The 25,338-nt window shown below is 40.3% G+C and overlaps 1 protein-coding gene across 3 annotated transcripts in view; it reads right to left on the reverse strand.

Annotated features, from left to right (window-relative positions):
- Positions 1-3,848: 3,848 nt before the first annotated feature.
- Positions 3,849-25,338, reverse strand: part of MOCS1 (molybdenum cofactor synthesis 1) — a 33,401-nt gene continuing 11,911 nt past the window's right edge. For 2 of the 3 annotated variants that reach the window (XM_085320704.1, XM_085320723.1), the window contains 8 exons: positions 22,642-22,806; positions 18,303-18,364; positions 16,892-17,003; positions 16,455-16,567; positions 15,570-15,680; positions 13,176-13,296; positions 11,667-11,714; positions 3,849-7,503 (listed from right to left, as the gene is read on the reverse strand). In XM_085320704.1, coding sequence (XP_085176830.1) covers positions 6,626-7,503; positions 11,667-11,714; positions 13,176-13,296; positions 15,570-15,680; positions 16,455-16,567; positions 16,892-17,003; positions 18,303-18,364; positions 22,642-22,806 — 1,610 coding nt within the window. In that variant the 3' untranslated portion in view covers positions 3,849-6,625. The remainder of the gene's footprint in view (positions 7,504-11,666; positions 11,715-13,175; positions 13,297-15,569; positions 15,681-16,454; positions 16,568-16,891; positions 17,004-18,302; positions 18,365-22,641; positions 22,807-25,338) is intronic. The other variant, XM_085320714.1, reaches the window with a different exon arrangement.

The raw sequence follows: 25,338 nt of genomic DNA on the forward strand, positions 1-25,338 counted from the left end.
GGCACATCCATGTAGATGCAACCTACAGAAAAGGTAAGTGGATTCTTCTCATTACTAGCTCCTGTGCTGGAGGTTCAGGAGTTGATCTGTGGCCCTGGCTGTGTCATTGAGGACAAAAGACAATAGCTCATTTGCAGGGCCAGATGTTCATCCCATATGTGGTCTTACCATGATAGCCTTCCTCTGATGTAGAGACTTCAGGGGTAAACCTAAAACCTGCAAGGAGGAGCAAACAATATCAAAATTACCCAGGTTGCTGGCTATTCACTGGGCACAACAGGCAGACTTCTTCCCTATGCACTTTTTTAGCTACTAATGGCAGAATACAGCAACTTTGATGACAGGACACTGCTTGTAAGGAAATTAGGTCAGTGAGTGCGTTAGCAGCTGGCAGCACCACTTCTGGGTGCTTCCTCAGCTCCAAAGAGGTGGCTAGACAGTACTTAATCACAGAGGTTTGACTGAGCTCTGGCAACAGCCTTTGTAGAGAGCAGGCTCAAAATCAGTGTCTGGGGCTTGGAAAAAGTGTCGTGTAGCATCCTCATATCATATGCACACAGGATGCATGAAGAGGTTTTGTTCTGACCTTTCTCTCACAAGGAGACAAGTGTGTCTTGTCCTCTTTCCTGTAGCCCTCAGCAGGAGCATTTCTGGGTGAAAGCCATGGCAGGCTTTGTGTGTTTGTTCAGGGCTGGTTGTAGTATTTGTGTTCACTGCAGGGCTTCAAGATCGTCAGCTGCCCCCTGGCCTTGCTAGTGGCTTCTCTTTGCAGAGGGCTGTGAGGGCAGGAAGGACTTTCCATGTGACATTCGTGCTGGTACTGTGCACAACCTGGTTGCACCAGCCCCTCTCTGCCTTAATCTCAGCCATGAGCCAGTCTGCTCCCGTGCTGGTATCAAGGGTTTAGATTTATTTTTTTTCGGTGGGGTAAATCTTAGTGAAGGCTCTTTCCTGAGGGGCCAGGCAAACTCTGCCCATGTTCTCTGTAAGCCCAGGATCACAGTGGCCCTGGCAGCAGCTTGACTTTTCCACCAAACCCAATTAAGATTCAGTCTTGGCAGAACAGAGCCTTTCGAACTGCCAGCTGCAGAAGGCGAGATCTGCCTTCAAGGGCAGCAGAAATTATTCCCTTCCCTCAGCTGTACTTATTTCTTGGATTTGGGCTGAGAATGGCCCCAGGAGTTGATCTACAGAAGCCAAATGAGCCACACAGAGCTAAAACATTTCCATTCAGCGTCACAGCCAGGGTGGGGAAGCACAGCCCTGCATAGCGCCGAGACTGTGGGTGGCAGCAGGGGAGGCAGGTGGAGGGAGGGAGGGAGGACGCAGTCCTACTCAGGCCTCCAGGCAACAGCAGTTCCAGCTTAGCTGGAACTTCACATATAGGGAGACTTGGACCCACAAAACAGCAGTAATGGACAGTCAGCGCTGTGCTGCTGAAATCGGGCTCTCCCAGGCCCATATAAGCAGATGCTACCTGCCAGGTCTTTGCCTGGTGTAAAACCACACAGCTCTGCTGATGCTGATGGAGCTTTGCCACAGGGCACTATTAATGGAGCAGCTGTATATCTGATGGCATATGCTTTTTTTTCCAAGGATAATGCTAACACAGCTTTAGAGTTGCCCAGTCTTTTTGCTGTCTCCTCTTCTTCCTCGCCCCCCCCCCCAACCTCCTGCCACTTGTACACATATTGCAGCCATGCTTCCCTTGGCACTGGAACCAGAAACTTTGCTTTTGCTGGCCTTGCGGCCTTTCAGCTGTGCATCCTGGAAGTATCATGAGTATGGAGGGGACTGTTTGTGTCACATCTATTTTTAAAACTAAATCTATACGGGAACAGCCTAGTAATACAGAGAGTTACTTCTGGTTTTGAGTAGCCTGTCCAGAATTTGAGGATAAGCTCTACTGCTGTCTCTGCTTTTCTGTCTGCCACCTGGTTCAGGAAGAGCTATTACTGAGGTGATATTGTTGCTAATTTGGGGGTTACACTGGGAGCAATGCCAACCAGTAAAGAAAGCTTTGAAAACAGCTCTACAGAGCAAGTGTTGTGCTGGTGGCACCTAGAAGAGCCACAGACATCAGGCAGCTTGCCTGATGGCCATGGCACTCTCGCTGGCAGGTTGTGCCCGGGAAGGTGAGCAATGCCTGCAGCCTGTTTGTCCTGCAGCTCTTTGCAGAGCAAGGCTCAGCAGCATCCCAGGATGTCAGGCCCTGCAGTGAATTTGTACTCTGACTGTGCTTCACCACTGTTATTTTGGGTAGTGTGTTCCTCAAAGGAGCAAATAGGATGAGTACAAAAATAGAGATGCTAAGCTGAAAGCTTTCTAAACATGGCCCTGGCAGCACAGGACAGAAGAAGGTAGAGCAAACCGGATTTGTTCTCAGCTATTGTTGTATAAGCTTGTTGTGACCAAAATGAAAATCCACTCTTATTATGACAGGGTGCAGTCAGCCCTTTAGGCCCAACTTGTGAAAAAGGATTCAGCTGCTCCACCCTGTGCCTTTCCAGGGAATGTGCCAAACATGTCAGGGGTTTGTGTGCCATGGTCATGCTTTGCAGTGCTTCTCAGCACCACTTATGTTTGAGACCTAAGTCAAGGCTTTAACTTGAAGTCTCAAAAAAAAATAAAAAAATAAAAAAAAAAAAAGAAAGAAAAAGGAAAACGAAAACCTAGTCCATCAGCCCACTGCAGACAGCAGCTCCTCCAACCCTTTCTATGTTTCTATGTTTGCAGAAATGCTAAGCTGCTTTTGGAACAAGGCACTAGTAAGTGGAGGGAAGTAAACTGTGTTTCCATTTAACTAATTAGCAGTCCTATGTCCTGGCCAAAGCACACACACTGTTACAGTCATTTTCAAGCTGTTACATGCCTGCCTAAGTGTTGCTGAGCCAGCCAACAGGAGCTGCAAACTAGTTAATGGCCAAGGAGGGGGTGGGATGAAGGGCCAGATCCTGTTCAGTCGAATCCCATGTAAAGCTGAGTAACCTCAGCGACTTAAGTAGAATTACTGCAGGTCATCAGTGGTTTAGAACAGCTGAAAATTTCTTTCCGCCTCCTAATGTTCTGCTGGTGCTGCTTTTAGAGTCTGGTTTTGAGTGCTTTCCATTAAAAAAAAAAAAAAAAAGAGGTCTCTTTCTAAGGTATTTCAAGTCATGTCTCTCCTCTATTCTCCACTTCCCTTCCCCATGCACTTTCAGAAAGCATTAGCCTCTTTGATATAGATTTAATATCCTTACGAATAATAATAGTTCCTGCTGGCTTCGCCTTTAATATTCTACATTGAAGCTTTTTCCAGGCCAGCCTAAGGGAGTGGTAACTGGCCGCAGGATGTGGTCATGAAGGCCTGCCACAAGAGACACAGATTGGATTAGCAGTGAGCAGACAATAAAAAAMCAAACAGGGAATTAGCTGGGACGAGTAATTTTCCAGCAGGCAAAAGAAAAATTCTGCATGCACTGTGAGGGCGACTGTGCTCTGCAACACTGGCTTTGCATGCCAGTTGTTACAGTGCTAGTGGTGTCACTCATGCCCTTATGGCATCCTTCAAGGGAAGGATGTGGTGGGCTCAGTGCTGTAGGCCATTTCTTTTGGTTATATCATCTTCAAAAATCCTAGTTCCAGGTTAGGAAGCAGCTCCTGCAAAGAGGTTGCTTGCTAATTGCTGGCTAACAACGGCAAATTTTAAGATTTGTCTTGCTGCTCTTGAGTTATAGAAACTAAAATGACATACAATACCCAACAGAAACACATTGATTAAAATGTGTGTGTGTGTATGTTCCTTTGAATGAATAAAAAAAAAATAATTAAAAAAAAAAAGGTATTCAATATAATGCAAACACGCTTACTGCAATTACAACTAGTCTTTATTAAAACTGCAGTGGACAAAAGCATGCCTCCAAAAATATACAGTTCTTCAAGATGTAATATTACCATTGCCCATCCAGCAACACTGAAATCAAGTTTTATCAACTCACTTCTCTTGCAATATAATGTTAAATTATGCTTGCTTCAATATCTATAAATGTGCATAGTTTTAAAACTTGATAATGTAACATTAGCATAAAATGGCACCAAAAGTCTGTTTGCTCTAAGCTTTCAGATTGACAYTCTCAGCCCAGGGAGGAAGTAGTGAGTCATAAAATGTGCGTGTCGGTGATGCATGTGCGCTATGGTCCCGTGTATGCTCTGAAGTTCTCTGTACAAGCTCTACAGCATGACAACAAAATTCTCAAAGAAAGAATCACAGGCCCCAGAGCATCATTTGGTTATTACTATGTCTATTTTCTTTTTAGTTTTCAATATTACCTACAGACTGGATGAAGGAAGGGATGACAGAATATTTGTGTGTGGCTGCAGCGGGGAGCTACGTGCTTGTGTAAGTCAGGTAACTCAGCAGGTAGCAAGGTGCTACGCAGGTGCTTCCTTTCCCAGGCCATTCATTCCCATTCTGAGCTGGGGCAACTTTTGTAGCTAACAGCGCAGCAGCTCCACAGTTGGCCGCAGTATTTGCATGGTCCTGTTGGGATTCTTGAGGCTCAAAGCAGCTGTGCTAGCTGCAGTGGTGAAGAAGACATGAGAGCACATCATGTGGACAGGAAGGAGTTTGCTGTGGCTGATTTCAGCAGAAGACAGCACCACCTCATCTTCATTTGGCTTTACAACCACCATTGAAAAGCCTTTTGCAGGGAGGCCTCTCCTGCAAAGGCCAGCCTGGCAGTCATGTGTTTGTTTTTTCCAAGGCAGTGACAGGAGAGCCTTTCCTCCAGTTACTGTTCTACTGTCTCTCTCATTCATTAGGCTGAAGTCCGGTCAGGCTTTGTCCCTCTGCGTAAACTAGAGGACACCTGCACCTCTGCCACAATAGAAATAGAGTGCTCTGCATTATTCTTTCTTTCTCCACTTCAGGCAGCACAGAGGTTAGGAAAGAAGCATGGGTGAGGACTCCTGGAAGAGAGGCCCTGAAGCTGTTTGCCAGGCTTCCTGCCTCAACCTTGCATAACTTGCTAGTAATTTCTGTCTTACGTGACATCAAGGGAATTAGGACTATAACACTAAATATAGACATACAAATGTTTATGGAGCTGAGCATCTTTCTAGGCTCCTTCCCTTTATCTGCTGCTCAACAGGCTCAGAAGTAGCTGTTATTTGTGCATTGCTCTATGCCTTATCTCACAGTAACAATAAACAAATTAATTTACCTGCATTAAAAAAGTGCCATTTTTAGTGCCTTTTGTGGTAAGCAGTGTATAAGAGTTGTAAAGTGTAAGCAAATACATTTACATAAAAATCTGTTATCTCCTGAACACAGAGCTGTGCTTATGTTAAATGATCAGGAGCTGTGATAGTGTTGGTATGTGCTTTACTGGTGCTCAGAGTAACTTCCAACTCATTTCACAGGAAGTGACTACATGCAAAGTTTAGGACTTTTTTCAATAGCCTGTTTGAAGTTGTTAGAGCTGTATCTCAACTCCTTGTGCGTATTGAAAGGGAGCACCTTGAAATACATGAAACTTTACAGTAGTCATAAGCACTAGAAAACAAGTAAACCACACTTGAAAATATTTCAAATGCTTCATCAGTATTAATAAAACAATACTGAGTAATTAATTAATCTAGGGCAGTCAATTACCTATGTTATTAAAAGTCATAGGAACATTGCTCCTGGCACCTTAAATGTGGCTGGTTATGAGGAGCTGGCCTGTAGGATTAAAGAAGTGGACTCCTGGGGCTTCATGTGATGCATACTCTGAACTCAGGGAAAGCTGACACTGGCTTCATTGCCTGGCATAATTAGATCCCTCAGCATGCAGACACAGGGCCTCAGCATCTTCGAACACTAAGGGAAATATCTTGGAACATGCTTCTAACATTGTAAAAGGTATCTTTCAGATCAGCAAAATAATTCTTCCAACATCAGAAACCTGTTCTACATCATGCTTCACAGAGCACTCAAGGCAGAAGGCTAGGCAGCTGCCTTTTTTTWAAAAAAAACAAACAAAAAAGGAAACAAGAACACAATATGTGAACATTAGATGTACAACTTGCGGACAAGAGAAGCAGTAACAATGCAAAGAGAGAGAAGCTGACCTTGACTGTTCCAAAATTATAATCTCTGGTGTATGGTAAGGTCCCTGAGCTGCTTTCTTCCCTGTCACCATCTAAATTCAACCTTCATGAGGGGAGGGGGAAAAGACAATTCTGAAGTCTAATCCTTGACTTAAAAATAGTTGCCAAATAACTGTGCTTTCAGCAGTAGCTTCATTTCCAGAGCTCACAGTTGCATGCTGTGATGACAGCAGCTGTGAATACTTCACAGCAAGAAGCAGGGGGGGGGAGGGAGTCTATGGTATAACTGAGAGTCTCTGCTCAAGCTCATAGTAAGGACACTGAAATGAAACTAGTGGTTGAGCAGAGAAGTCTGTCCCCTAAAAAAGAGATGTAGTTAGCAAGTGGCTTCATTGTTCATCCAACAGAAAGGTGACAGAAGTGGAATTATGTAGTTGCTGTAGGGTACATTTGCTGAAGTCTCCAAGCCTAATTCAGCTGAGCAAAAGCTTTTCCATAAAGAGGCTGCACATGAGCAGTGGCCACCTGAGGAGGTCTAGAGGTGTCTGGACATGAGCTAGACGCTTCGAAAATCTCCCCTCTGCCCACCTGTCTTGCTAAGCAACTTCACCTCTTCAATCACAATGTTGTGAGTGACTGCTTTGCACATGTCATAMACAGTCAGAGCAGCCAGGCTGGCAGCTGTTAGAGCTTCCATCTCCACCCCTGTCCTCCCCCAGGTCTGACAGGAGCTGCGAATTACCACTGCATGTCTGGCCTCATCCAGGCTCAGAGACACCTCAACATGGTTGAGGGGGATGTTGTGACACAGTGGGATCAAGTGGCTGGTCAGCTTTGCTCCTTGAATTCCTGCAATCTGGGCTACTGCCAGCACATCCCCTTTCTTCATCTGGTTCTGCCTCACCATCTCAAATGCTTTCTCTCCCAGGAGGACCACAGCACCAGCAACAGCAGTTCTTCTGGAATCTGGCTTCCCTCCAACATCTACCATTGTAGCCCGTCCCTCCTCATCTGTGTGAGTCAAGCTATCAGAGGCACAAGATACCTTGGTGCAAGACCCAAAATCCCTGCTGCAGAATTCAGATACTGGATTTGTCTCTTTGGAGTAAGAGTCCACAGAAACTTGGCCTAGAGGAGGAGTCTCTGTCTTAAGGCACTTTGTGTCAAACCTGGAGCTCAAGTCATTTTGGAAGACACAGCTGTCTCCAAGCTGAGTTTGCAGAATTCCTGTCATCATGTGCCACTGTTGCTCTGGGTCAGATACTGGCAGGATGAGCGGTCCTGTATGCTTATTTTTCCTAAATGCTTTTCCTGTCTGTTTGGATAACTCTGCTCTCAAATTCAGCCAATGATTAAATGTTTGGCCCCACTCTTTTGAACTCTGGGGATTCTTCAGGGCATCTTGGCATTGTGGGGATGACATCGGTATAGCCTCTGAAAAATAAAATAAAATAAAAATGATGATGATTCTCCTTATTAACTGGAAGAGTAATCTAAGTCTGCAACAGATGAGAACCCTACCAGAGCACTGCTTTGGACTTCTCGTATTACGAGAACCTCAAGAAACATTGATTTTTCTCCTTAAGTTCTCCTCTCTCTCATTCTAACTCTCCACATTTGTTGGTTTGTTAGTACAAACCCCAGGACTTGAAACACTCATGGGAAGGTCACAGACAAGAGGCGACAACTTTCTTTCAAAAAGTATCAACACTTACTGAGAAACAACATTAAAGTAAGCTTACAGGAATACTAGTTCTGAAGAAAAACAACTTGCAGCATCTCAGCATCCGGTTGACATTGTCCCAGCATTAGTCTGCTTTAGAAGCCTGGCAGAGTTAAAAGGAAGGTCTTCTCTCAACTACTTTGAACTACTGCTTTCCAAACACCTTCCTTCCAACATACACAGTTGCACTTTATGCTTTCTCCTCCTTCTGCAGGGAAAGGTCATGCCAGCACTTGAGGAGAGCAGGGACAAGAGGCACCATCTGCAAGTGCACTATCCACAAGTCTCAGGGTTGCTCTGTGATGGGAGCCTCACTTATTACTGCCAACTATTACCATGTTAATGACAGCTGAAGTTTAACACTGGAAAAATCACACTCCCCTCTTTGACAGATAGATTTTAAATCCACTCTGAAGTAAGTTCCAAGTTGAGCTGGCAGAGCTCCCAGCTGGCACAGAGGTAGTAAACCCTCCTGCCCTTCATCATTTAATCCCTTGGTTTTGGCATTTCCACAGGGCTTAATTCCAAGTATCAAGACAGAAGGAGCCTTTTTCACATAAAAGTGAATTTGTTTGGTAAGTAAAGAGGAAGCAGTATAGAGGTAAGTGTCTAAGTCCTGTTTTAAGAGCCTCATTGATAAGCATTTTTCTCCTTCTTTAGAACTCCTGTTTTCATTGCTCTACTTCGAGAGAGTTGGTAGTTAGATAATTTCATTTTATTTTGTTTTTTTTTAAGCTCAGTAATCTCCTTTGATAGCTTTGGTATTGGGGGTGAACTCCCTTACACATTTTCAGACTGCTCACTCGTGAATCAAAGCAGCTTCCAGGCCACGCTGCACCATGCTGAGTCACCCCCGCTGCCCAGACCTGCAGGTGTTACCCTGGACTGTCCACTTCATAACAACACATACACTTTTGACAGTGCATTGGCAATGGTATTAAAGAAAAAAAAAAAACACCCCAAACCCTCTTCCCTCTTGATTCCCAGTCTCTGGGATAACAAGTGACTGATGTGTTTTTCTCAGTTATGCAGCATCCTCCCACCATCTGTTTGACAAAAGTGCGGATTACTGAAGCTTAATGCACCATAGGTTTTTAAATCACTACAATAACTTATGTTCAGGCAAAACCCCTTTCAGATCTACAGCTGAAGGCCTATGCACCAACACTAAGATTCTTGCATGTTTTGCAGTAATGTGGTTACTCTCAGCTCTGATCCTGCACTGTCTACAAAAACAAGAAATGGGACTAAGTAAACATAAACATCATGTTTATGCAACATTACTCTGCTGTAGAACACAGAAACATGTGCTCAWTCCTTCTTTCTTTCCCTCCTCCTTTGTATAGCAAAGGCTAATCTGAATTTTCTTTCAAAAAGCTAAGACCTCAAGAGTACTCTGTTCATCTGGTTTCCTTGATTAGCTTTAAAGTTGAAGTTAAAATCCTGCAGAGTGTCTAGTCTCTCCTGGAGACAAAGGCGGACACGTACTTAGTTCCACAAGACAGACACAAATGGGTGGGAGTTTGGAAAAGAACCACTGTTTAATTCAAGTAGTGAGCTTAAGAAAAACGTGAAATAAAACCAAAACAACAAACAATAATGTACACAAAACAGCTCTTACATTATTTACCTCTCCTAACAACCTATTTTCTCCAAGTCTCACTTAGTCATCTCTATTTTCACCCATATTGCTCATGCTTACAAAACAAATGCATAGCTGTTTTCTACAGCAGTACCTATAACGCAACTGAAACTATTTGAAAAATTGTATCTTCTTGTACCCTATTACTAAGCCTGAGAGTTAACTGTGTTAGATTCCAACTAGCCCAATTTCAGGTGAAAAAAAGGAGGCAGGAGATAGTTAAATTAAGGAGGAACCTCCCATTCTTGAACTGAACCTGTAAAGCTATCAATCTGCTAAAAAGAGTATTTCGATTATATGCAATAGGAGACATAGCATATTACAATAAAGGATCAGACAACAGCAGTGCAAGGAAAAAGCTAGGTTAGGCTTATGAGATAGCAGAACAGATTAATGATTTCCATTGCAGTTTGGCTTACTGAGACTAGCAGAACAGATTAATGATTTCCATTGCATTCATTAACTTTCATTAAATGAATTCCTCCCTCCTCCTTCCCCAACTATTTGCATGCCAGCATTACTTGAATTGTGTAAGTAATTAAAAACACAATCAGGAAATCCCCTAGTGATTCTCCACATGTTACAGTGAGCTATTCTCCATTCATCTCCAGTTGTGTCTGTACCCTTGATGCAGAGACTGCCAGCAGTTAGTCTCTGAGGGACATGGAGCAGCTGGGGAAAACCTGGACAGCCTGCCTCTCTTCAAGTGCATCAGACCACGCTGGAGCACTTTTCCAAAAGAAATTGGATGGGTCTAATCTGTACACATGCAAACATTGTTATGAATGCTAACTTCAGCATGTGGGGATTCTTTCAAAGGCATCTCAAAAGATGACAGCAGACTGGGACCTACATCAGGATTTTAATATAGTTTATTTTTCATCTTTAGAAAAATAAAACCTTCCTTTTGTAACAAGTGAGTACACAATGGTTCCTCTTTTCCTGGAACACAATGCAGCAGCAGTCAAACAAAAAACAAAAGCAAACTGAGCTAGATGAGCTTGGGCCATTGAAGCCATTCACTTTTAATCCTAGCATGGAAAAAGACAGACTTTCAAAAGAGGAACATCAAGTGAAAGATATTCCTAGTAAAAACAGCAACTATGTTAAGAGTCCTCTGAAGAATCTATTTTCCAATAAAGAAAACAGAAAAGCACTATGTTTGTGGTTTAAAAATAGCAATTGTTGTATCATCTGCAGGAGAGACCTGCAAATTAGTTAGTTACCTTTTGAGTACCTGTTTTAAAAGCTGTGTTTTAAGCTGCACAGTGACCAACGTACTCCTGAGTTTCAGTGGTAGGATGAGAGTTTGTGTTTGAAATATAATGTTAATCTCTTTTATCCTTGATGCTATTTTTTGACATTAACAAACAGTAGCACTACTTACAACTAAAGATCTCACARTGGTTTTACAAGCATTTCTTCAGTCTTCTTTAAGAGAGAAGTATTTAGGAAGACAACTATACTACAAAATAGGGAAATCTATAGAAGTAAACAACACACTGAAGATACGTGAGAAAAATCCACAACAGAACCTCAACAGTGCCACATCACTCACAGACGGAGCTTCAAAGAAGAAGGTGGAGTCTGAAACATCTTCAATAGGCCCAACAAGGAGAAAGGCTAATGCCCGTAGGGCTAGTCAGATACTACACTTTTAATTGTTATACAGCATTAAGAGGACATTTCAAAAGAATGAATCTCCATGTTCCAGATTCTACAGAAGCAAGAAGGTGAAAAAGCTTGAATTTCCATCAGATTATGGGTCTTATACAGCATAAAGCATACGCAAGAATCAAAGCTGAATTTCTTCACCAAGGAATAAAAGGAAGTCCTGCATCCTCTATGCTCGTCAATATTACAGCCCAGTTCTAGTTTATAAAAAAAAATCACCCCAAACTTCTGTTAATTATCCTACAGATCTAAAGTCCAAAGAAAGAAACAAGAAAGTTAGTGATTCCTTTGAAAAATTTAATGTACTTCTCAAAAGTAGAAAAAAACCAAAAACCAGGAAGTGCAGTCCATGGGAAGCTGTGATAAGGCTTGGCAGGGGCTATAAGTGTTTCCTCCTTTTCCATTTCAGCATAATTTTAACCATAACCTGTTTCTCTACCAAACCAAAACCAGAACCATAAACAAGTCAGAACTAAAAGCCCAACCCACTCTGCTTCCCCAAAGACATAAACCAAACAAAATCATGTTATATTTATTACGTACTGATTTGTCACCCACCAATCAGGATCATTGGCCGATTTTTCATCTGGGAAATGTTAAACATTCCTAGAAATAAAATAAGGAATATTTAAAAATCCTAGCTTTTTAGATTTTAAGTCATGCTTCTGGTTTACATGCTTAGTTTTCTGCTCTTTACAGTGCAACCTTCACATTAGGAAAAATCAAAACTCAAGAAAAACCAGTGGAACAGGGTGGGAAAGGGAAAAATCTAGCATGATAAYATTTCAAAATATAGCCACCATAGTCTGCAAGTATCCAGCTGCTATGGAACTATCACCCTGTAAAGCCTTTTCCCAGAAAGCTTTCCATAATTTGAATTACAACCTACCTATTACAGTATTCAAATAACTTGGGACTATCTTACTTCTTAACAATAGCATTTAACTGTATTAATTCTATCGATAAGCTGTTAATAGTGTTCCAGTTCAAAGTAGTCCAACCACAAAAGGTCCCAAGGACAATATTGGGATTAACAAGTTGGAAGAAGAAAAAAAAAAAGTCAGGTAAAACCATTTTGCCATCAACAGCATTTACTAGAGGGGGAAACACTTTCCCTCTCCACCCTTCCAAATCATAGAACAAAAACAAACAAACAAAAAAACACTAAAAGAAAAATGAACGGTTTAGAAGAAAAAAAATAACGCTAATCACCACCCAGAAGCCCTACCAAACCTCCAACTCAATTCTTAGATTTAAAAAACATCGTTTCATCTGAGTCAGAGCAATGTGCTTTGAAAATGAGTCTTGATACAGACTGATAAGTTTCATTAAACCTGTTTTATGCATAACCAAAAAAAGGGCAAAATCAACTGTTAGTAATCTGGCAGAATCTGTAAGAGAACAGAAGAGTCAAAGCATATTTTTGGTGTAAAATGGACTATCCCCTGCTCATGGAGCCAGTTCATGTATAAGAGGTCAGCATTCCCAGCTGCAGCCAGATTACCAAAAGGTGGTTATGTGCAGATGTGACTGAAATACACTTTATTGCTATATAAATTAAGACTGATCTAGCTTGAGGATGTAACTGCATCATCACAGACCTTGTGTGATTACCCTGTTACTTCTAGAAACATGATAACGCAGTAGTTGGACTGAGAGCTCAATTTAGTTCTGGTTCTTATTTTACAGCAAACTCATTTCAAGAAAAACAAGACCCAGTGCAACTCTATCAATTTCTGTCTAGCTTTACGGCTTTGCTGCTGTGATMACAAGAAGTGGTATTTGCACCTCTTTGAAGACAAGAAGTCAAAAAAATCTGAAAGACTGCTAGATGGTCTGGATTCCAGCTCATGTGGAAGTTAAGCTCAAAACTGGCATTCAGACTTTGTAGTAACTGTATGACTGATCCGTTACCAACTTTCTACTAGATAATACAGTCTTCCATCAGATGAGAAAATTCTTTCCTCAGTGAATGCAGCTTCATTCAAGAACCTTCTTCTTCGCTGCAGGAGAGGGGCATTGTTTGTCCTAGTTACTGCCTTTCTTTCTAAGGTATAACAAACATACCAGCATGCTGTTTCTTTTTTCTGCCCACTGCTGCTCCGATAATTTGAACCAACTCTTCCTCTGAGGCACCTGACCGTAAGTGATCTCTCAAGGACACTTCTGAATTTCCAAAAAGGCACACCTGCAGCCAACCCAGAGGAAATAAAAGAGGAGAAATGAGAAAGATAATAGAAGAAACAATCCTTCTGTAATGCACAAGGTTTGGGTCAATGATTAGAACTGTTGTTTCTGTAAAGCAGCAAGTTCCCGTTCAGCTAAATGTGCAACATCCTCTCACGACTGCATAGACACCAACAGCTTCATCAGTCTCTGAAGGTGACAATATGACGCTGTCATAACGCTAGTGTCCTCACTGGTAACAAAGGCAGCGACCCAGCTCTCCAAAGACAGCTTTAAGGGAGAGCATATTCAGGTGATTATTTGTGGCTAAGAACAGCATATGCTGAACTCAAAARCACACATTTGCTTCAACACTAGTAACACTGAAGGTAATGGGCCACTGGAGAAAAAAGGGATAGGTGGTTTACTAGGCTACCATATATGTAATTCAATTTCAAAAGGATAAACACGGGGAAATTAGGAGGTTTACGCAGCAAGTCAGCAGGATACTCCACTACTGGTAAACTACTGTTCCCTTGCACTAATCTGATGTTGCAGCAAGAAACCATGAATATATCAGGGACACCTTACTATTGAAACCAGTAACCATATCCTTTCCTGGATTAAGTTTTCAGATGCTGAGCAGTTCTTGAATACATGCATGCACAGATCCCAATGCAAAAAACTAACTTACTTCAAGGATTCAGTTTTTATTTMGAGTGATTGCTTTGAAGCAGAGCAATACTGATATGTCTTCTGTAGCTTGTAGGAAACCCCTTTTGTTCAATAATGGTCTCAAACCAACAGATTATACCCTTTAAGAAGTGGAAGGCAAAAAGAAAAAAAGGGCTATCTAACAAGGAAATTAAAAATTACTGCTCCTTTAACATCACTTACCTGTTGCTTAAAGAGATTTTTCTGGGGGGGTTGGGTAGTCTATTATTAGCTTTTTGAGYTCCTCAGAGACAACTCAATTATTTTAAGATAAAAATGGAACAGAAAAGTGTTCACTTCATACATGCAAGTTATCACCTCCAAGATATCTAAACCCTTCCATTAGATTTGTTTGGAACGAGCTAATAAGTTAAAAACAAACAGCARAAATGTGACAGGAAGCTACAACACTACCATACAGAACAGCATGGCTACCTTTCAGAGTCATGCTTGCCTGAATAAGCCTGATTCCTCAAAAGGAAAAATCTACTAACATAAACCAACCAAATTAAGAAGTGAAGTACACCAGACTTTACTTGTTTTCCCTCCTCTAATCTAAAGATTCCACTTTGGCAAGCGTCCCTCTGAATGCAATACTACGCAAAGAACAATTCTTTGACAGTCAACCCTCATAGTTTGGCTTCAGTTTATAGGGTAGCTGATCTCCTTTTGCTATTCTCTTTGCAGACTTCATCATTTCATTCCTCCTGATCTACCTTCTCCATCCTTCTAACTCTACTTTTAGGGCTCTATTGTTCAGTGTTATACAGTTAAGGTCCAGCTCTGTTATTACTGTATATCACCTTTTAAAAATGTAAATAGTTTTGGAGAGGTCTAGCCTATTGAAAAAAATGTTTATGAAAGATTTTTTTTTCTTTATTTCTTTCTCCATATACATACACGTGCAGTTTGGGAAGTTTATGTAACCTAAGCCCATTGGGCCTTCAGGCTGCCTGGGTCATCTGACATTAGACAGCAGCACAGCTGTTGTCAATATCAGGTGACAACATATAAGTGCCAATTCTTAATTGAAAACTTTAATTTTGCCTCCAGAAACTGCCAGTTTCAACGTGGCAGGAAACAGTTCTCCCTCCCCCTTCTACAGCCGTCAAGCAAATGTACAGGCTGCCCTTGAAGAAGGGTGTAGGAAAATGTTTGGTGGAACAGGACAGGATCCTTGTGGAACACAAAAGCCAAGCCCTCACAGCTGCTTGGATCTCTTTTATGGGAAATCATCTGCTTATCACATGTTTAAGATGATTTTGAATGAAAAATTAAAATAAATGTTTATTTTACTGGTCCTGCAACCAACATTCTACAATTCAAGTTAACTATGTTAACAAAATAAAGAAACCAAAAGAAAGTGATGCAGTATATCCCTAGCAGCCTAGCAAATAACAAACCTACAAACCTGAACAAGAATTTGTGCAGCAAGAAACCAAAAGATAATTATTACCAGCTCACTTCAGCATATTTATGCATCTTTCCATGCTACCCTTACATCAGAGCTACTTTTGAGGGAAGAGGTTCAATTCTACTTTAGCAGTGAGAAAGCAAAAAGATTCACGTTTCACTACTAACCTTTAGGTTTCCATCTGCTGTTATCCTCAGCCKGTTGCAGGATCCACAGAAGTGCTCTGACATTGAGGTGATAAAACTGATTTGTCCTTGAAAATGTGGCACCTTAWAACTCTATAGAAGCACAGAGGAGAAAAAAAATGAGACAGTAGGACAGTCTCTTTGTTTTAAAAGCTCAACCTATTTCAGACTTCTATCAAATCTGGTCTGAAGAAGATAACTTAGGCTTCTTCCTAAGGATTAGTCACAACACCCAAGGCCTGCCTTTTCTAGACCTGGGGTAGATCAAGAGAAAGATGTGAGTATGTGAAAGTTTAAGTTTTGATGCATCTGCTGCTTAGCCTAAATAAAACATAGCTACTCAGTTCCATTCAATTTACAATAGGTTGCTGTTACATTACACAAAACCCACAACACTCCCTCTCAATTTGCCAATCTCTCCAGAAAAAAGCCAGGTTATTTGCTTTTGCTTTACCTAATCTTTAACCAGACTACTAGAGAAGAAAGTTTGTTCTAATACACTTTTATATTGTTAGTTCACTGAACAACTGTTTCATCAGGCTTGTTCATCTGCATCAGTCATAAATGCATAGACACAAACTGTCAAAAAGTTTCAAAAGCCTTTCTATTCTTTTTATGACAAATGCATCCAGTAAACACGTAGTGCTTCAAGAGGTAAAAATTATGACTAAGGTTTAATAAGTCAAACCACATGTAGGCAGCTTGACCAAAATCCTGGAATTACTCTGATTTTTTTTTTTTTCAATAAAACAAAAAAAATACTGCTTGTCAAATATAAAATGCAGAACATGGCATACTTGGAGGATTTTGGGCAGTGGGAAGGGGAAGAATTGGGGCACATTTCACAAGTTCTTTGTCTACCCTCACCTTGGCTGTGCTGGAGGCTTCACAGGGCAATTTTTCCAACTCAGGCCATCGCTGTTTAATTGTATCAAGCATTTCTTTGTAGCTCACCATCTTCTTAAAGTTCCATTTATTGCCTAGAATTAACAAAATTAGCATAACTTCAGACTGTGGTTTTTATTTTATCGATGAGCTTTCAATTCTCCACAGTCTCAGTTGTCCCTACAGGTGTCCCCAAACCAACTAATCCTAACTCATCCTTCTCCAACATATACAGGGAAGACAGATGAATTGCAAAAAACAAAACAAAACATTTAACATAAAATCTGAGGTAATCCCTCAGGAGATCATCAAAGCTTCAAGAAAGAAGCCCGAAGAATGAAAGATACAACCACCAGATAATTTACCCATATCCAAGGCACCCCAAACTCCATGAAGAATTTCAAAACAGGACTGCTTACCATCAAAAGGCATGTACTCTATGAACCTCACATCAAGGGGCAGATCCTTCGTGAAATCCACAAAGCCTAGCAGTTCATCCTCATTGAAGCCTCGCATTACCACACAATTTACCTGAAGGAAAAGCAGTCGCCTGAAATTAGTGAGCAGAGTATGACTTTCTTACCTCCTGCACAGGGTTTCATAGTCCTCAGGTAAGGCAAGGTAGGTAGGAAAAAACATTTTATTTTGAAATAAAAGATGATTAGAGAAGTTCTGAAGGCAGGTCTAAATGGTGCAGATGATCATTTGTGTCACCCACACCTTTCAGTTTTTGCATCCAGCCTAGCCGAATTTTAGCCTTGCTAAACAAAAGCAAGGTAACAAAGGCATTAATCTTACTCATCTAAGATATGGCAGTTTTACTGCCTAAAATGACAACTCTACTCCCCAGTGCTACATTTTAATGCTTCTGTAAATGTACAGGCAGGATACCTTCTGCAAYGTGATCTACTCTGGCAGATCACAGGCAAATGCTCTAAACCAGGAAATGTTGATACAGCACTCCACAGTCACAAGCTGAAGCATGACTAGCTATGTCTGCCTCCAAAACCAAGTTAAAACTGAGTTTTCTGCACTTTTCTTATAAGATGTATTTACATTTGAGACTTGGGTCTTCTCTGCTTTATCTGAGGAACAAGAGACAGACATGAATTTGTTAAAACACTCCCTGTTAGGAAGGCAGACTTGAATATCCTAAGCAGAGTGCATCAGTTCTTGAGATTTTTCAGGAAAGTCTATAACCTACTTCCATTTCAAATGTTTTCCATAATTCTACAGTCTAAACCACTTACACATAATTGATCTTCCAAAACACTGGAGAAAATGCAAGGAACCACAGTTGTAGCTCAGAACTGCAAACAGCTGAGTTAGGGTGAAGTTTCAAACCTAAGCTGATCTACCTGCGCCTCCAAAGGATAACTCCCTTGGCCTCTCCCTTGCACTGACACTCAGACTCTGCTGTGAGTGGTTCAAGGAGATAAACCACGAGAAAATTATTAATGTTTTTCTGCAGGGTAGTTTCCTGGCTATTAACTCTTGGCCAAGTTCACAGACGGGTCAGACAAGTGGCGGCTCAATAGAGGGGGTGGGAACAGGCAAGCAGAGAACAGGACCATGCCTGTAGCTCGGCAATCAATAAGCTTTGCTGCAGTGTGAACCCATACCCTCAGCTGCACATGGAGATAACATGAGTTTCCCCTCATTACCTCTTGATGTGACCTTCAATCGACTACAGTTTTTCGTAAGTCTTACTAAGAATTATTGACAGAGGGTAAAAAAATAATAAATTCCTCATGAGGGTGAGTTATATCTTTTCATCACATGTTATGGTAAAACACAATAGTTCTAGAGTAAAAAAATAACTGGCTTTACCTTAACAGGATGATATCCTAGTTCTGCGGCTTTGTGGATTCCTTCCATCACCTTGTGAAAGCCTAAAATATAAGGGGAATAAAATTTTATTTTTCTTGTTTAAAAACAGAATGCAAAAGGAGGTCATTAAATACTAGACAAGAAAAATAAAGAAATAAAAACAATCTGATTCAGTAGACATGCCACAGAGCTGTAAGTAATTAAACTTTAATTCTACCCCTTTCCTAAAGGTTTCCAACGTGACTGTGGTCAAGTTATTAAGATCTGTCTTTTTAATTGGCATTTGGGTAGTCAAAAACTTTGGGATGCTTTTCTGCAGCTTTAGGCATCCACCTATTGTTAACATATGACTCTCCACTTCTCTTACTTCAGCTTTGCCTTGCATTATGTCCTTCTTAAAGGGAGTGCCAAACATCTGTGAATTGCCTCCAGATGCAATGAAGAAAGAATATTAATTTAATGTTTATTTGATAATAATAGCACATGTGTCTTAAAACTGCAGAATCTCACTGTTGTAAATCACACATTTAAAATGATGCTAGGTGAATTTAAAATGCGAAGTTGAGGAGGAGGGCTTACGGGGAAAAAAAAAAAAAAAAAGTTCCTCAGTTCCATGTTTATCCCTAGCTACAGATTTAGTTGGCTTCCCCAAGCCCACAGCAGAGGCAGCATTTTACAGGATCTTCATCATTACTTTAAACATGGGGATTTGGTGAGCATAAGATGGGAGATGAGAGGAAAAGCATTTAGGAAAGCAATTCAGTTGAATTGCTTCTTTCAGCCTTGAAAAGAAATGAAATATATTAGAAACTGCAATGACTTCAAGGAATGAACCATTCATCCTCATCCTACTTAAGTGTTGGCTATACATGTCAACTGCCCCCACAGCGATACAGTTAATTTAAGGCAAATGCCTTCACCCATATACACATCTCCTAAATTTGGAATATTAAAAAACACACACAGCCAGGCAAGGTTATGATTCCAAGGGCCTTTAAAAAAAAAAAAAAAAAGGAAAAAAAAGAATAAGGAAAAAGACTCACTTCCTTTCTCATTCAAACCACGCCTTCTTTCAACTTTCAACAGAACCAAGACCTTTCATCGAGGTACCAGTTTTAAGTTTGACTTTATTCCTTCCCTGTTACACTCACTGGCTGGAGCAGAAACAAGGTGATGGTGGGAAGTTTGAGACAGAAAGCTACTGATCACTGGGTACAAATTTCTGGTAAGTGGAAATACACAGCTGTTAAGTCTAGTACCTGATGGGGTAGAAGAGACATTTACAAACACAGCACTAAGTGCCCTTCTTCTTCACTCTAAACTCAGGTATGAGAGCTCAAATAATGGATGAAACTGAGTTCCTACTTCCACAGCTATAGTTTCAGGGTACAAGTACTTTACACACACTAACAAAAAGGCAACATGTCCTAGAAGTTTGTGCTGACTTTCTCCCTGTTGTTCCTGTTTGTTTTCCTGTGTAGGTCTGTTGCTGTCTTTTCTGTCTCCTCTCTACTGGGAACTCAAATTCTCTGGCAAAGGGATCATGCCTTTGTTAATCTATAGGTGTTTACTCCAAGCAAACTATAGCTTGTTAACCCAATATTAAGCATGCACAAAATATTGTTATGCTCAAAATCAGAATAAAGAAGAAACAAAAAGCTTTCATGTAACTGCCTTCTAGCCAGTAAAGAGCAGGTATTATCAAGGAGGGACAGAGGTAAGCAGAAGATGTTGTTTTATGAATAGGTCCTAATGCTAGTCTGGCTGCAAAAAAAAACAAAGGTGAAAAACAAGGCGTGAACAGTAAAATAACTGTTACAAACAACTGCTTAAAGTTGTAACTTGTCACCATGCTCCTTCATCACTCCTTGCTTTGCAGGTATTGTGGCATCAGTGGTAGCTTTCATTCCAATTAAGTGAATTTGCAGACTGAATGTGGGAAGAGAGATAATACACTGCTGTAAGCACATCCCAGAGCCACAAAGGGGATCAGAAAGCTCAGCAGCAGCTCAGAAGACCTTGTGTACAACTTCAGAAAGGTGACACTGACTCAACAGGCCAGGAAAAAAAGACAAAAGCAGCAGATTGAAAACTAGGCATGTTTGAATATTCACATACTTGGGCTTGGCTGGCTGCAGTGGTATGAGAAGATTACAGCTTGCAATAGATCTAAATCAATGTCATTCCCAGTTCTGCCTGTTATTTCCTGCCACACTAGCATGAAAGTGCTGATTAGAATGACTATTCAAAAATCTCTGCACACACACAAAAAAAGACAAGCTATTTTGATAACAACTGTGAGCTTGTTTCCACTTAAAAGATTGAGGGCAGGGTAATTACTTAAAATAAAAATTTGTTACAGAGTAAATGAAAATTCATAACTGCATTTTGTATTTTGAGGCTAACTTTGTTTCTGTGAAATACCTGATTATCTCACTCTTTGCCTTATCCTCAAACTTTTGGGAAGAAAAGCAGCCTTCTGTAATCTTCATTAAAGATATAAAATTCCCTCCCAACTTTTCTAAAATCTTAGAACTAGTCCTCAGAGGAGCAGAAAAATTGATTCCAAGTTCCTGAGTTCCCGGTTAGCTCCATAATCAGATGTCAGCCTAGCCTTCCATAGAAGTTTTCAGCCTATAGAAGTCTATACCTGGAATCCCTCTCACCTTAAGAGAGCTCTATCTTGTCGCCTCTGGAACTGCCACACGACACATGGTAGCACAGTAGGGTGGGCACTTTATTCTCTGCTCATTCCATACTTGGAAATCTCCTATTAAATAAAAAACCCTCAAAAACAATAAAAAGTGTTTTTACATTAAGAAAAAAAAATATTATTGTTTTCACCTGATCTCTATTAAAAAAAAAGATTTGGAGATTTAATTCTCCTCTTTAAAAAAATACTAGGAGTCACTGGAACTTTCTTCCTCATGCTTTGTTATTTGGCCGAATACTTTCCCTCTTTGTGGTTAAAGGCCTTTTTTCTTTAGGAGAAGAGGAAAGTAAAAGAACATTTTATATAAATTCTCCAACAACTTTTAGTGAGATGTATTTTATAAGCAGCACATTCCTAACAGCTTCCAATCAGATATGCAGAGCTGTGGCCATATAATTCAGGAAGCTACAAGATCAAGTTTTTCCCTTCAGTAGCCAAGCAGGAACTTGTTTCCAGTGAATGTCACAAACCAGCTACTCTTCAGACACAGAAAACAGAAGGAGAGCACACAGTCAACACCTACTTGTGATCTGATACTCTCAGATACCACTCTGAAAGCCAACTGTGCCACAACATAACCCATTAAGGCAATAGCCTAAACTAGAAGGGTAATGCTCAAGTCCAGACTTATTTCTGACAGGGACAGATTTCTGCACCCTGACTTAGAAACCTGAAGAAGTACTCCCAGAGACAAAGATAAGAACAKATTTCTGTACCTGTCAGAAGAACTTTGATTTGATAGTAGAGTGATTCAAATGTTGAAATTACTTCTCACAGCATCCCAGATTTCTAAATACTTTGCCACAGATTTAGCTGACATTATTGCACCATCTAGTGGCTACCTGGAGGTTTTGTCTAAATCAGTTCACCGACTGCCAAAGCTGTCTAGAATTTTCATTACTAGACAAAAATACAACGATGCAAGATCAAATTAGTTTTAAGTTGGAAAAAGTCACAAACATTTGTGTTGAACTTCATGCTGAGCTTTAGGATTCATTTATATAAGAATCTGTAACATTAGGCACCTCCAAGCATTTTTGAAACCTTGAAATTACTAGCTCAATCAGAGAAGTTACAAGATTAGCACCCTTCCTCAAATGAGCTCAGGAATAGCTTTTGTTTCTTCCTTTGAAAAAGTAATGAAGATAGAGAAAATGGCTAATTACAGGTTAGATAATTGCTGGTGTCCTACCATGACTTCCAGAAACTGCTGATGTTGGCAACAAATGTTCAGTTTTTATGGCATATAAGTCCTCATCTGTTTTAGTCAGAATACTGTTCTTTAACAGCATTAAAAAGCAGCAGCATGAGACCTCTGCAAGATTTGGAAGGTCCTCTTGATTTCCGTGACTAACTAGAACTTAGTCAGTTACCAGAATCTGTAAGTCAGTGCCACAGACAGTGGCACGGACTTTGTTCCACCACTTCTGACTAAACGGTTTCTACCTGCCTAAGGATCATACAGTCCCCTATCAAACATGCTACTATAGATTGCTTTTTCTAGCCTCAAAAGGATAGCTATTCATTTCTCTCCCATAATAATTGAGCAGGAAAATGAAAGATACCAAACAACTCACAACATTACTATAAGTATTAACAAAGTTGCCTTGGAACATGAGCCTGTACCTTTCCTCCGGACAATGAATTCAAATTTAGCTGGAACCAAAGTATCCAGGCTAATGTTGATGGCATTCAGTCCTGCCTCCTTCAGCCGGGGCAGCAGCCTGGCTAAGTTGATCCCATTGGTTGTGACAGCAATGGTTTTCAGCCCTTCTAGCTTGTACAGTTGACCTAGGAAAAGAAAAAAAGAAAAAAAGTCATTCAAGATGTGAGGAAAACATGGACACTTCAGAGTGCCAACCTATTTCCAGCTGTAGTAGTCATGTTTTTGCATGAATGCATTTCAAGAGATATGGAAGACAGTTTAATGCAAGCAAAAGTGGTTATGAACACTGAAAATATACACTAATTTCAGTCTCCACTTACTAGAGTAAATGGCTACTTTGCTGTTGGAAGAGGGCCTCTGATTCTATATAGCTTGATTTCCCTTCTTTTCTTAATCTGGCTTGGCAAACTGAATTCTATGTTCTGTAATAATAATAATAAGCAGCTAGCTATTACTTCTGCACCTGACACTTGAACCACCTGTATTTATATAGCAACATTAATCCTGCTGTGCTTTAGAAAAATCAGTTTTAACTCAGAGGCACATGCCAACAGGACTGATTTTAACCACTTAAAGAACTACCACATACACTCCTAGGTAGACTGAAAAAGATCAACATTTCCAAGTCATACAGAGAACTGAAGCAATAACTTGCAGGAGACAAAAGCACTTCCACTTGGCATTTGAAATCTATCCACCATCCACATTAGTATCCCAACTGAATGAGGAGGGCTAATTCAAGACATTCAAAATGGCTAACAAAAGAAAACCATGCAAGAAATCATTACTATCGTAAGGTTAAAATTTAGAGAACAGCTGCCTGCTCAAAAGCCAAATGCGGAAATCCTCACCACACCACCATACTAGATTCCCAGAGGGCAGGCTTTCAAACTTCTGGTTATCACTACAACAAATAGAAAAATAAAAAAAAATAAAAAAAAATAAAATTAAAAAAAAATTAAAAAAAACAAGAACCACCCCCCCACACACAAACCACTTACAGAAGCAGAGCCATAGTACAATCATTCTCTCTTATTTTTCCTTCTCTCTTTCTTCATAGCCTGCACCCTAATTATTTGAAAAATATCTTAAGAATCCTTATTCTTGACATGGCTTGAGTTACAGAACAAGTATCTCATAGTCCTGTCTTCTCTCCCTATTTCACCTCTGTTCCTTCAAGTTGATAAGTGATTTGCTTCTGCTTCATCTCCTTTCCCAGCTGCTCTGAAAATATTCACCCCAAGCTCAGCCAAGGACTCAGGAATGCAACAAACAGGATCACACTGGAGATGCTAAAGTTTACAACAGCAGCAATTCATAACATGACTTAAGAGTCCTGTAAACATATGTGAAACCTGAGACTACAGTAAAATCTTTTCCTTTTGTTAACAGCTGAATTTTTCTAGCATTCTTCCACTCACTTCTCCCTCACTTCTCTAACCCTAACCCTCCCCATGAACCAGGAATAAACTCTTCCTATCTTAACACTAGCTACCAGTAGCAGCCTAGTCTTTTTGAGAGCAAGGGATACACAGAGCAGACAGTAGTTGGGGGAAAAGCACAGGAACACCACTACCTTTATTTAAAAAAGCACCAGCCAATTAGGTCAATTAGTGCAGACAGCAGCTCTAATTGTTGTTTTCCCTTTCTCAGATAACAAGACAAGATACACAACAAAGCACTGGAAATCCACTAACATGGGGACAGAACCTAACTATGAGAAATTAGAGATGGAGACTTAATACTAAACAGTAGAAGTTAAGGAGAACTGGTTAGTACATGCTGCCTTACTTGCACAAGCTAAGTAGAACATTTGTAGTCTCTTGGTTTTTTTTTTTTTTTTTGATTCATTGACCTCTAAGTTCAACAGAGATTAAAAATATTTCATAATTTTGTATCACACCTTGCCCTGTATAGAGTCTGTTTGCTTCTCTTCTGTCATTTCTTTAGCAACAATGGGCACAAATGAAGGCAACTGATAAAACTGAAGGAAACAGAACTCATGCTATAATTCAATAGCATAAAGGAAGAGATTAATAATCAGGCTCAAACAAACAGGTAAAGACTTTTACATTTACTTTTCCTTTAGGATCAAAAGCATCTCCCTAAAGTTGCTGACTTTCTTCACATACTCTTTCAATAGTTTCCTCACTTGTATTACTCCTGCTTGAGGCTAGAAAGAAAATTATTTCATGCTTATATATACACACATAAAATATTGTAATACAGAATCAAAAGTAAATTGACATCTAAATGCCCATTTTTAATGAGAACTTAAATAGTATAGTCACTGATCATTTGGATCTATTACCTCTGTATTATTACTGGATTTTGTTCTTATTTGATCTGGAATTGTAAAGCTGATGTTGCACTAATGAGAAACATTCTCCTGTATAATATTAAACAAACAAAGACCACAGTAAACATTTACTAGCATTCCCCCCCCCCCGCCAAATCTAGTGTGCCTTCAGTCTTTCAAAAATGCTACCTCCTAACACTGTTTGCTAGCTAAACTATTTTCAAACAGCGTTCACTATGCTCCTTAAAATAGCCATGAGACTGGTGTTAGGATGGAGGCATTCAGTTAGGGCAAATACTAACAGATTCCAATGAATCTCCAAAAGAAACAAATTCATGTATTGCAATGTATAAATAAT

The sequence above is a fragment of the Rhea americana genome, unplaced genomic scaffold (assembly GCF_003343005.1).
Source record: "Rhea americana isolate MKP2758 unplaced genomic scaffold, rheAme1 scaffold_119, whole genome shotgun sequence".
NCBI lineage: Eukaryota > Metazoa > Chordata > Aves > Rheiformes > Rheidae > Rhea > Rhea americana.